The sequence below is a fragment of the Strigops habroptila genome, chromosome 10 (genome assembly GCF_004027225.2).
Source record: "Strigops habroptila isolate Jane chromosome 10, bStrHab1.2.pri, whole genome shotgun sequence".
Classification (NCBI taxonomy): domain Eukaryota; kingdom Metazoa; phylum Chordata; class Aves; order Psittaciformes; family Psittacidae; genus Strigops; species Strigops habroptila.
Genome location: NC_046359.1, coordinates 23,084,959 through 23,097,011, shown reverse-complemented (window position 1 = coordinate 23,097,011; position 12,053 = coordinate 23,084,959). Strand labels below are relative to the sequence as shown.

At 36.1% G+C, this 12,053-nt stretch overlaps 1 protein-coding gene across 4 annotated transcripts in view; it reads right to left on the bottom strand.

The window, feature by feature from the left end:
- Positions 1-12,053, bottom strand: part of TTC27 (tetratricopeptide repeat domain 27) — a 119,453-nt gene that overhangs the window by 78,138 nt on the left and 29,262 nt on the right. For all 4 annotated transcript variants that reach the window (XR_003993566.1, XR_003993567.1, XM_030499973.1 and 1 more), the window contains exons 8-9: positions 11,873-11,985; positions 2,194-2,260 (exon numbers count right to left, since the gene is read on the bottom strand). Coding sequence is in view for 2 of the 4 variants with exons in the window: in XM_030499973.1 (XP_030355833.1) it covers positions 2,194-2,260; positions 11,873-11,985 (180 nt within the window). In the remaining 2 variants the exon portion in view is untranslated. The remainder of the gene's footprint in view (positions 1-2,193; positions 2,261-11,872; positions 11,986-12,053) is intronic.

Here is a 12,053-nt window from a genome sequence, read left to right as displayed (position 1 = left end):
GTTAACTTGGAAACATTAAGCAAAAGGTTAAAAAAAACACTATTCTGATATTGAAATTTATTATTTCCTCTAATTTTTAGGCTACCAGCTACTTCTTCAAGTCACTGCTGTCTGAAATCTGTACTACTAGTGAGATCTACATTACTGCTCATTTATTGCTATACAGCCTTTGTTGATATTCAGAGCACAAACTGATAGGGAAGCCTACACATATCGTCCAGCTGTGTTTGTTTCTCTGGAGATCTATCCTGATAGTGGCTGATGATCTTACAAGGGTGAAGCAAGTTGTAACTGACTTAGAAGTTCTGTAACAAAAAAATCCCACCTAAAACAAAACAAAAAAACCCAAAACAAAACCCAAAACAACCCAACAAAAATCCCCACAGTCACTGCAATAAACATTTAAGCAGCAAGTTCATCAGCTGTCCTGTGAACCTGGGGAACCAGCCACTAGATGGCAGAAAAATGCAGTTTAATTTCCTCATCATTACAAAGAATTCACCCAACAGATTTCTTACCTCTCAGATAACAGGTAATATGATCTGTCAAGCAATGTCAGATAAAAGATGACAGTAAAGCTGATTATCTTTCTTGCCTAGTATATGTGCTACGTTGACTTTTTCTCCTCTGCTGTAAAACCTGAAGAATGTTTAAATGTTTGAAAACTGAAGTGTTAAACCAGCTAAACCCCACTCCTAGTTTCATTATTCTGAAAAGTGCACCATTACAGGAGTAAGGCCAATCTTGTTAAAGATGTACTGTTATTACAATATCACTCCATTTAATATTAAAAGGATAGGATATATGAAGAAGTTATTTCAAGATTCAGGTATATAATGGCTGCTGTTCCACCCAAGAGTTATGCAAACAATAATGGGTAGTGGGAATACTGAAGCAGGGAGTAACAGAAAAGGTCCAGGAAGTTTGACAGGAAATAAAATATGGGAAGCAAATTCTGAGTTTTCACACAAACCTCTCAATTTAAAATATATTAACAAAAAAAATGGCAGAGTTTATTTTAACAAAATTATATTCATGTCTTGAAATTTCACACATTTGCATTAACTTTTTTTAAATATTACACACTGTAATAATTTATACTGCAATAATTTCTCCATTTTTTAAAAAAGCTTGCACTATTTGGCTCTTTTTTCATTCCTACAGCCTCCTCTATGTGTGCATTTCCTTACTTTGTACATATTTATTCTTTCTGTAAGTTTTTTCTGAAAAAATTCTCGCTCAATTGAAATCAAAGGGATTTTTACTGAGATCTTGTCTGCAAAGTTTTAACAAGAATTTACTTTTTCAGATGGCACTCTTACAGCAAAAGGGTCTCAGGCCACAAGACTTGGGTAGGAGAGCAAGCCCCCTTTACTGCACCAAAGCTGACATCTAACATTGTGGAAAGTAAGCAAAAATGGCAATATAACCAATGGCCTTTCCTCCTCCACGCCCCATATAAAGCACTGTTGAAAACACACAAAAGCAGAAAAGACCAAAAAAGCAAGCAAATTGTGCTTTGTCTTGAGAGAAAGAAAAAAAAAAAACAAAAACACCCCAAAAAACCACACCACCAAAAAACAACCGGGGGGGGGGGGGGGGGGGGGGAGGGAATAAAATAAAAAAATCACAAAACACAAACAAAAAAAACCCCACCATGCTGAAAAAATACCAAGTTAATATTTTCAAGGCATCTTTGGAAGTTACAGAATTGTTCTATAGCAAATCAGCCACTGAACTGTGAATAAACATGTCTAAACAGAACATCTGATACATGGACTGGATAAATCTGACAGAACAATGCTGAAATTCCTTTCAAACTCCACTTAAAAACTGTTCAAAGAAGGGCACTTTCAACATTAGTGTGCTAGGAAGAGTTTGCTGTAAAAATGCATAGTTGAATATTACATTATAATTCATATAGTTAATACAAATTAAAACAAAAAATGTTTTGTTTTCAGGTGAAATGAAGTTTTTAAATGCCAAGCTTATCCCACATGATGATGGCTGGACTGAACTGCAGCATCACTTTTATTTCTTGAAATAAGAAAAAATTAATGAAATGACTGAGTACTAAAAGAAAAAAAATGTTTACAGTTTCATGATTAATGTGATTAACAGGTTACTGCTCGATACTTCACTTACAGATTAAGTGATAACACGTTTACTAAGAAGTCAGGATAAGTTACTTACTGAAGTAAAAGCCAGAAGTTCCTCTTCAGTTAATTTGTGTATTGGGTTGTTCTTTTGAAGGTCTATACTGTAAAGGAAATAAAAACACACCAAAAAATGCTATTTTAATCTTTAGTACACTGCTATACAGAACATTTTTCAAGCTTGCAGAAAAGTACATTCTCGAAAACTGTTACAATGACAAATGGGAGTATGGTATGTGCAGAAGAAGGCCTAGACCTAGGAGCAGTCGCAGAACAAAAAGAACCATTTAGTGGACCAAAATACTTTAGTAGTACCTTTCCAATACCATTCTAAATTGAAACATCTTACTCAGTTTAAGCTCATCGGAATAACAATTTTACAAATACTAATAAGTTTTAAATCCATTCTCTGCTTATACAGAGGTCTGTTTTCAGTTAAAATTCTATGACTAATTGGACACAGATTCTGCAAAACGAAGTCACTAAATATCAAAAAGTCCCGAAGGGTAATCAAACACCCTCTTTCTAGCCACTCCAGGTACATGACCACAGGGGTCCATCTCTCACTAACTGGCATTACCACTAGCTTGTAGTACACAAAGGGGGGAAAACAGAAGAATATACAGAGATGAGAATTATTTTATTCACAATTGGACATGTTTACAGAGATTTAAAGAAACTGGCCTTACAACTCTATGTCGATGGATATTCTCTTTAGTCAACAGCCCACCAACATTTACATATACACTACAAGAGATACCTCTAAGTGGCACAAAGAGCAACATGGCTAATATTCAAGCTCCCTGTGAAAACAAAAGGTATCACATGAAAACATATCGTAAATCATGGCACAGAGTATGGATCATCACCGAACCTATATAATGGCCATGTACATAAGCTTAAATTCATCATACTATTCCTTAATTTTACAGCAGGCTTCATATTATAGGTTAAAATTGCAAAGATAGTATATTCATTGTGATGATAGGTCACAGATTGAAATTATGCTCCCTACATTACATCCCTCAGTTTGGAGGCAACACTGCGCCCCAGTCTGACTTTCCTCTTGCTTTGTTAGTTCTTCTTAGTACGTATGATACAATTACCATCACAGAAATAACAGCCAATACTTTGATTAAAACCTTCTTACTAGCCACAAGAACAAGGTACAGAATAGAGGCTGCCTGTCAAAAACTCAGTTATCTTTGAAAGGTCATGGTGATCAACAGAGGTTCCTGAGGACAACAGAAAGCAAATATCACTCCTATCTCCGAGAAGAAGGAGGATCCAGGTTAACTTCACCTCATTCCTCGGAAATGATAGGGAACAAATCATCCTTGAAGACATTTCCTAACGCATGGAGGGAGAAGTCAGTAGAGATTCACCAAGGGGAAGTCATGTTTAATCAACTTATAACCTCTATGATGAAATGACTGGCTTGGTAGATTTGGGGAGAGAGACGGACATTGCCCACCTGGACTTCAGTCAGGCTTTCAGCACTGTTTCTCATCAGATCTTCATAAAGAAGCTCATAAGCAGTGAGGTAGACTGAAAACTGGCTGGACAGATAGGCCCAGAAGGTTGTGATGAGCAGCAGAAAGTCTAGTTGGAAGCCAATAGCTAATGATGTATCCCAGGGTTTGTTCCTTCCCTGACAAAATTTTTTATGAGAACAGGGAAGTAATACAGAAATTCTCTGCTTCAGGTACTTCTTCCCTTGTCCAATGTCAGCTGCTAGCAAAAATACTTACAGTCAGCTTGGGGTAGCCAACTAAAGTCACTAAACACTGGTCACTAACACAAATGTGACTTCAGATGAAAAATAACACGTTTCTCTATTCAGCGGGAGTAGGGGGAAGTAAAGAAGGCAGCAAGAAAACTTGAAATGTAACAAGAAAACCACAGCACCAAGGCAGCCGGAACACTGACACAACCACAGCTTTTGAAAGCCATGGGTAAACCAAGGGACAGTTAAATTTTTACAAAATTGGAACTCATTTTCAGCATCCTAAACATAAATTGATTCAAGCAGAAACGATTAATCTGCTCCTTATTCTAGACAGATTTTTGTAACAGCTTTCTGAAGCATATAGGTGCAGTTCTTCCAGATCAAAGCAATGCTAAAATAGGTCTCTAATTTCCATTTCTGCCACGTATATGTAAAATGCCTTAAGACACATAAGTACAGTAATATAAACCTTGAAACATAGCAGAAAAATGATATTGTTTTAATGATTTTCCAATCTGAACCAAATCAAAGTTAAAGTTGTATTTTAAATCTGAATCTAAAGTAGAATTGTAGGTTGGTTTTAAGCATTTTTAATGACTGTGTTAGCTCCTGTTAGAGTGTCTTCCAGACATTTCACTTCTATGCCCTGTATTTGTTCTGATTTCAAGGACAGATTTGGCAGTTCACATCAGAGAATTTCAGGAGTTGAAATCAGAGTGAAATTTAGGAACTGTTGCTGTAGGTTCTATGATCAGGCATTTTTTCATAACAATATGAAGAGAAGTCACTAATCACCACATCATTCGCTTTTGGTATTTTCTGTCCACCCTTGAATCGTGTCTTAGGTAGTTGAATGAAATAGAAGAAAGAAAGAAAACAAAGAGAAATAGACATTCTTTAGACAGATAAAACAGAACCCTAAAGTAAGATCTACTCTACAGCAGGAAAAAAGTATTTTCTAGCAAATCAGCAAAAGCTAATTGCCAATAGATTACAATTTACAAGCAATTCTTTAATCTGATTAATCAGATCTACACTGGCAGCCTAATGAATAAGGTATCCAGTTTAACTAGTTATATAGTTTGCAACATAAATAGCTATAATCTTTGTAACAGTGGAATTAATAGCAATCATTCCAAAGTATCTCTTTTTGGATGATGACTCAAAAATTTTTGTTTCAAGAACTGACTTAGAAAGTTGACAAATGATAAAGAACATTGTTAAAAGCTATTAAAAATGAAACAGTGTTCTTCAAATAACTGAAGTTGTATTAAAACAGAATACAGAAAGTATCAAGGAGTCTGGATAGTAAATCATACTAATAATAATGAAATATCCCGAAAAATTTCATTATGGAGTCCAAAAACTGTTTCAGGAGCAACTAACCAAGAGAGCCAAAATCAATGCTAAATCCTTCTTCTTATACAGCAGGAACAAAAATTTTGAGAGTCCACAGGACCAAAATGACAGCCTGATATAAAAGCCATTTTAGAGAAGCTCTATGAGTTCACTGCATTAGCATTTATTGCAGAAGAATATAGTAAAATTCACAGAGACCCTTTTTGGGAAAGGGAGAGAATTACAGGAGAGAATCTTTCTCAAATTAAAAATCTGAAAAAGAGGTTATATGCTAAGAGGTCGGATGTTAAAAAGTTAACAGACCAAAGAGTATCTAGAAAAAAAGTTTAAAATCAGTTTTGGGATGAGATAGCTGAGACACTAAAAGCAGTGTCTAAGTCCTCATTTAAAACTATGTCAGTGCCTGAAGACAAGAGAGCAACAAAAATGATGCCAACGTTTAAAATTGGTGTCAGGAGGTGAGTGAAACTACTGGCTTGTAAGCGTATCATATGGAAGGTAAGTAAGGAGAGACTATATAACGAACAGAAGGATTAGAGATACCTGGACAAATGTGTGTGTGGAGAGTCAGCCAGGCATCTGTAAAAAAATATTTCTGCTTTACAAACCTGTTGGGGGCTTTTGGAAGGTTTAACCAGCGTGAGGATATACATAAGCTGCTTGATGAAATCAGCTTGGATCTCTAAGATATTTTGAGAAGACCCTCACCAAGAAGGACTTTAAATAAAATGCCAAGCAATGCACAAGCGGAAACACAATCCTGGCTCCACAAAAAATGGTAGGCTCCAATGCGACCATTTTTATTCAAGAGCATCTCTTTAGCACTGCAGCTGCATGAAAACATTAGCTCAGTACTGGGCAGCTGTTTAAAAGGCAAATCAATATGTAATTAATTAGGAAAATAACAGAGAATCACATACTAGAGTATACTACATAAAGTATACAAATCAATAACAAAGCCTACATAAAATACGACATAAAGCCTTTGTTTGTCCATCCACGACTAGTATGTTCTGTTCTTGACCTTCATTTCCAAAAGAATAATTCAGTACTGGAAAAAATTCAGAAACAGACAGCTAGAACAATTGTTTTACTATGATGAATAATTGTTTTATGCCTTATAAATATGTAACAACTTCTACAAAACGCATGTCTGATTACGCTAGGACTAAGCAAAGAGGGACATGGCAGAGATTTTCAAAATTGTTAGGATATAGGTGAGTTAAGTCACTAAATGAAGTCCGTGGCAACCAAACCTTAACAAATATTTAAGATACATTGAGCACGCAGACAAGCCAGACTAGGCTCAGGAAATCACTTTTTAGAGGCTGGGAAAATATTAGGGAGAAAGGAGCAACACATGCCTACCCTGTTATCGTTCACCCTTAGGTATCTTTTCACAGTCACTCTTGAAGAAGAGTGTAAAGTTAGATGGATGAAGATAACTGCTGTTTGTTTGCTTATGTTTCCTGGCATGTTACCTCTCTGCAAGTGCAGACAATTCAAAATCAAGTTCCTTGGGTAACTGCTTAAAACTACAGTTAACTAGCATGAAATGTATGATGAAGAATAGACATGTCAGATTTCCCACACAGGCATTTTAATGAGTATTTGCTGTATTTCTATGCAGTTTGTTTTTACCAACTGTGTTCATTTTGTGGATGAAGAGCTAAACCCAATAAATTGATTACCTGACAAGCTTTTTTGAAGTTTCACAAAGGTATTTAACGGGCCTAATGCCCTTCATGTGAGCATTTTGAACAGCAAGACAGGAAGCTCATTTCCCCAGTGGGAACCTCTCCACACAGCTGTATGTACTGGTGCACAGCAATGTATTTTGTAGCAATGATTTTAAGCAGCCATAAACTGACCATGGTGAGATCATTGTCTGGCACCTATAATTGGTTTGTTTCAAAAAAATAGTAATAATTTACACTTACATGATATGTTTGTAAAGATGGGCCAGAGTGCCAAAAAGTATTTAACAGAAAAACTGTCATCACTTTTAACGTCGTCCAAGATTTTATGTTGTAGCCTTTACTTTCATAGGACAAGATGTGTAAGCTCTGGCTTTCCACACTCAGTTTAATATAACCTTTTCCATCTCAATGGCTTGGAAGAGAGAATGCTCTCTCTTACAAAACCAGATGAAAACAGTTGTTTACCTGCTGTTGCCTTGTATTTCCGATACAAGCTATATTGCATGACCTTGCTATAAAGTGCAAAGAAGGCTGCAATCATATATATCTAAAATCTTCATAAGCACATGATCTATCTTACCTAACTTTAACCATGTAAAATTTAGGCCTTTAATCTAGCTAAAAGTCTATGCTTCCTTCAGAGTCCATGCAAAAATACAGATAAATGCAGGGAGTGACTCAACCCATTGTAAAATAAGTGCCTGAAGTGAAATAAATCACACTCTGCAGGTACTGGTTCCTCGATTGACTAGAGAACAGAAAGCTAAGATCAGATTCTCAAATTTCAAGTAGCTAAATATTTTCCGGTTTCACCTACTCAAGTTTCCCAAAATGTATATTGGGATTTTATTTTTCTAATTACTCGATTGATTCAAAAGCTCATATTTAGTAATTCTATTAAAAGCCTTTTAGTCCCAGTGCTATTTAGTGCTTATGCAGCTATTTCATGTATGCTTCTACAACTCACTGTGTAAACTGTATAATATATTATTATCAAATGCAAAATAAATTACTGTAAAATAAAAGTTATGCTTCCTGATGCTTTCCTTACCAGCTGAAAGCTGGTGCTTAGTCTGTGACTGAGCTGAGGTACCTCCAGTATAACACACTATTTTGATCTGATTTGATTCTTGAGAAACAGCAAAAGATTAAGAAGAAATAACCAGCAATTGGACATTTCGCTTTCTTAGAACTTCTAAAAGCTTCCCCTTTTTAAAAACATGGCGAATCAAGCGATGAGAAGGGATTTCTTACCAAGCTGCTGACACACAGCTGCTGTTGTCTATTCTAACAGCCATCTACTTTGGGCTATTTCTAAGTGACAAGGGAAACAGACTCCCCTCTCAGTTTCTCAGCATTTTGGCATCTATACAATATTAACACATTATTTAAATCATACATTGGCTCATTCTTGTATTTTATTTTTATTTTATTTTTATATTGGAACTTTAATATCTTTTTCCATCTGCCTCTGAAAGTTTGGTTCAAGGTTCTATACAAAGTTCTGGCCACAGTCTTAAGACCTGACTGTAAAAAAATTTTATACTATCATGACTAGTTATTTTCATCTAAAATATCAAAACAAAAGTCCTAGCTAAGTGATGCTTCTGCACTCCTAGTAGTTTCTTCTAGTATTTCCTTTAGGTTGCATTACTCCTGCAATGAGATGAAGACACCTCTAGACAACATTCTTCTTACAGAGATACTACAAAATCCGTATTTGATGGAATAGGAAACCTTTGCGTAAACAAGGCAGACTGGGGTGGTTTCCCACACACACACACTTTGGTTTAGCTACAGTTTCATTATCATAACAGGCAAATGTTTTCTTTTACATTTAGTTCCACAGACTGTCCAGTATTTGGAAGAAGAAATAGAATAGCCAAACACTCTAAAGGAAACTGCCTCAAATTACTGATGCCACAGAGAACTGGCTGGGTACGGTTTACATTGCTACTTTTTTATATAAACAGATTATTGATAAACAACTTGTTCTTCCCTTACATAAGGATAACAGAGAGAGGTCTAGAAAAAAAAAAATATCTAACTGATTCAGGCTCGTGCATGCTATTTCCAAGCTGGGTTAAGCATGCTGCACGAGATACTGCTTGAATTTTTGTAAAGACAGTTGGTATGAGATATTTTATATCCTCTTAAAATGTTACTGAGGAGATGAAAATGTTTGCATTGATACTGCAATAGTACTTTGTTTAGCCACTTCATCATTGTAACCTACTTGAAATTAAGCTTATTTCACAGACGGAAACATTATGTGTATTCAGGTAATTCCATAGGATCCTATGTAACTGTAATTGTCTTTCAAAAACTGTAACAATTTTCACTCTGTTCTGCTACCTGCAAACATTTCTGCATGCTGCTGATTGAGTTAACATTATTTAGCTACAAATATATCAGTTGAATTAAGGGGCACTTCTGTAACATTTGTTGTACAATAAACACTAGCAAACACACAGAAATACATAGGAAAAAAAAAAAAAATCTCACATTTACTTTCTTTCTTTACCTGCAGGCTGCCTTTCTTCAACAAACCAGGTCAGTCTCTTGAAGTTTATTTGCATTAGAAAAAACATCCACTGTTGACAATGGCAGTCAACAACAGATGCCATCGAGGTGATGCTAGACCTAAAGCAAAGTCTAGTTACAACTGCTTTGGAAAGTTAAAGGAATTCTAAAGCCAAGTTATTATGAAATGAGTTATTTACTCCATAGAACTGAAGTCCTTGAGCATAAAAGAAAACCAAGGAATTTGCTATAGCTTAGGTTTGAGAAGAATGTTTTGTTTAAAAGCCAACACTAAATGCTTTAACATATATATGCTTCCTTGCAAACTGATATGCCAATAGCTGGTATGAACACCAAGGGTACAAGCCAGCAATTCAAGCCTAAACTCCACTCAGTCACAAGGTTTATATCCTAAATTCCCTCAAAAGAACAGTTCTGAAAACTGACATTCTCATAGCATTTCTGCAACATGGCTGGATATCAAATCTTGTCTTCATCTATGACTGAAATAGTTTCAGTTGCTTAACACTGTCCCACCCACTGAATGGCATTTACCATTGCTGCAGCGAAGCAACACTGAAAACTTTTTTGTTGGTTTTTTTTAGCTTCTTTAATGAGCTTCTTGCCCTGAGTCCTGCCAAACTTACATACCGCTTGGATTAATTATAATGTACACACAGAGCTGGAAGTCAAAATAGTTTCTAGCCACTGTTCAGAGCACGACAGTCATGGTTTCAAAGTGACATACTGTGAAGAAACCTACTGTAAAGCCAAGTCAATGTAAAATTCAAATTCTACCCTTTCAGAAAGAGACCAATAGATGACATTTCCTTTAGAAGGATGGAGGCAGGAGAGATAATATATTCCGAATATAAGACAATACTGTGTCAAAAAATTAAATGCATGTGAAAATGCTTCACAAGAAGGGAAGGTCTTGACTTGAGTCCGTGTAAAAGACTAAAAGTGACTGGGTCGAGAATGTATGCCAACCCACTGTTCACTCCTTTGTCCTCAAACTGGACCTACATGTGGCCTTGAAAAGAAGACAAGTTTAAGTCTTAGGAAATACAGAAAATATGAAGCCACAGTACGTATTCCACTCATGAATTCCTGATTACAGTGGATGGCTGAATGGTTAAAAAGCATAGCTGAAACCACAGACATTTGACTTCAACTACATAGCCAAGCAGGTGTTGGGCCCTTCAAAAAGCTGCAGTCTGAGAAATAAGCATATGAAAGGAAACAATCTTCTTTCCACCAATGACTTCCACTGCACTTTATGGGACAAGAAGGGGAAAATAACTGAAAATTTTGGCAATCTGGAAGAGGAGGGGTAGAGAAATACTATAACGTGCTACAGAACAAGCAAAAAGTCCCACACCACAAAAGAACTACTGCTAAATGCTGGGTTGTTAGCTTATGCCACTGAATTGTCTCACTAGCCTTTCGCTGCTGTCACACCAAAGACCTTATAACATCCATGTGCCTTTGCAGAGGAAAGGCTGGTCTGAGACTTGGTAACCAGGATTCACACACTGTTCAGCTCCCTGCCGCCTTCTGGCTTGGCCATATTTCAGCAGTACTGCGATTCCATCATTTTGCACCTCACAGATCAGAAAAGTAATTTGAGAGGTATCACTGATGAATACTGCATCCAAGTCATCATTTTTACTTCGACATACTAATACTTCTGAAATAAATCACACAAAAAATTGTGTGATAATTGTCATCGGCTAAATGACCACTATGTCACAGAAGAAAGTATTTCTCTATTAGAAAATGGGAATATTCATTAGCAGACAGCTAATGATCCTCAAGTCTCAAGCTGCTTTTTGTTCTTCTGCGCCATTTCTAAAAGCCACATAGCACATCGTTTCTGAAAAACAGGCAAAAAAGAAGATGTAAGTGCAAAACCACTTTGGTGGTTTTGCAAAAGGACTTTGTACTATAGCTTGTAACTAGTAATGGACACTCTGAATTTATACATGTATTCTTTTTGCAGTGAACAGCAAGGCAGTGTTTTTCTTGAAAGACATGGTTGATCCTCATATGAAACTGACAATTGCAGACTCTGAAATATGTTTTCAAAATTTACCAAATCATCATAGGCAGGTAATGCCACCTGACATTTGGAACATGATTCATCTGAGGCACGAAGAACAAGAAGCTTTTCCAGGATAAAAGAGCAATATAGCAACTAATGAAACATTGCTGAAATTCTTAACTGGACACTAAGTTCACTCTGAGATAACTGAAAATTCTGCCCACATACAATGCAAGTCTTTCACTGGTTTAGCCAGACTATATAATAAGGAAGGAAAAAAAGTCCCATTAGCTTCCACTTCATTATCACAATGATTCATGCAGTTTTTGGGGTTTTTTTGAGTAACTGTGAACTAACGTACCATATTCCAAGGATTACAGCAAGCTCTTCTGCACACAAATCTGGTACTTGGTACTGATCAGCATCTGCTAACTTTATCTCATTAAGCAACGTATCATCATTTAAATCATAATTCTGTGGAAGAGAAAAAATATTTTTAAAATAAATGGAAACGGTTACATATGCCTTCAAAAAAAAAAAAA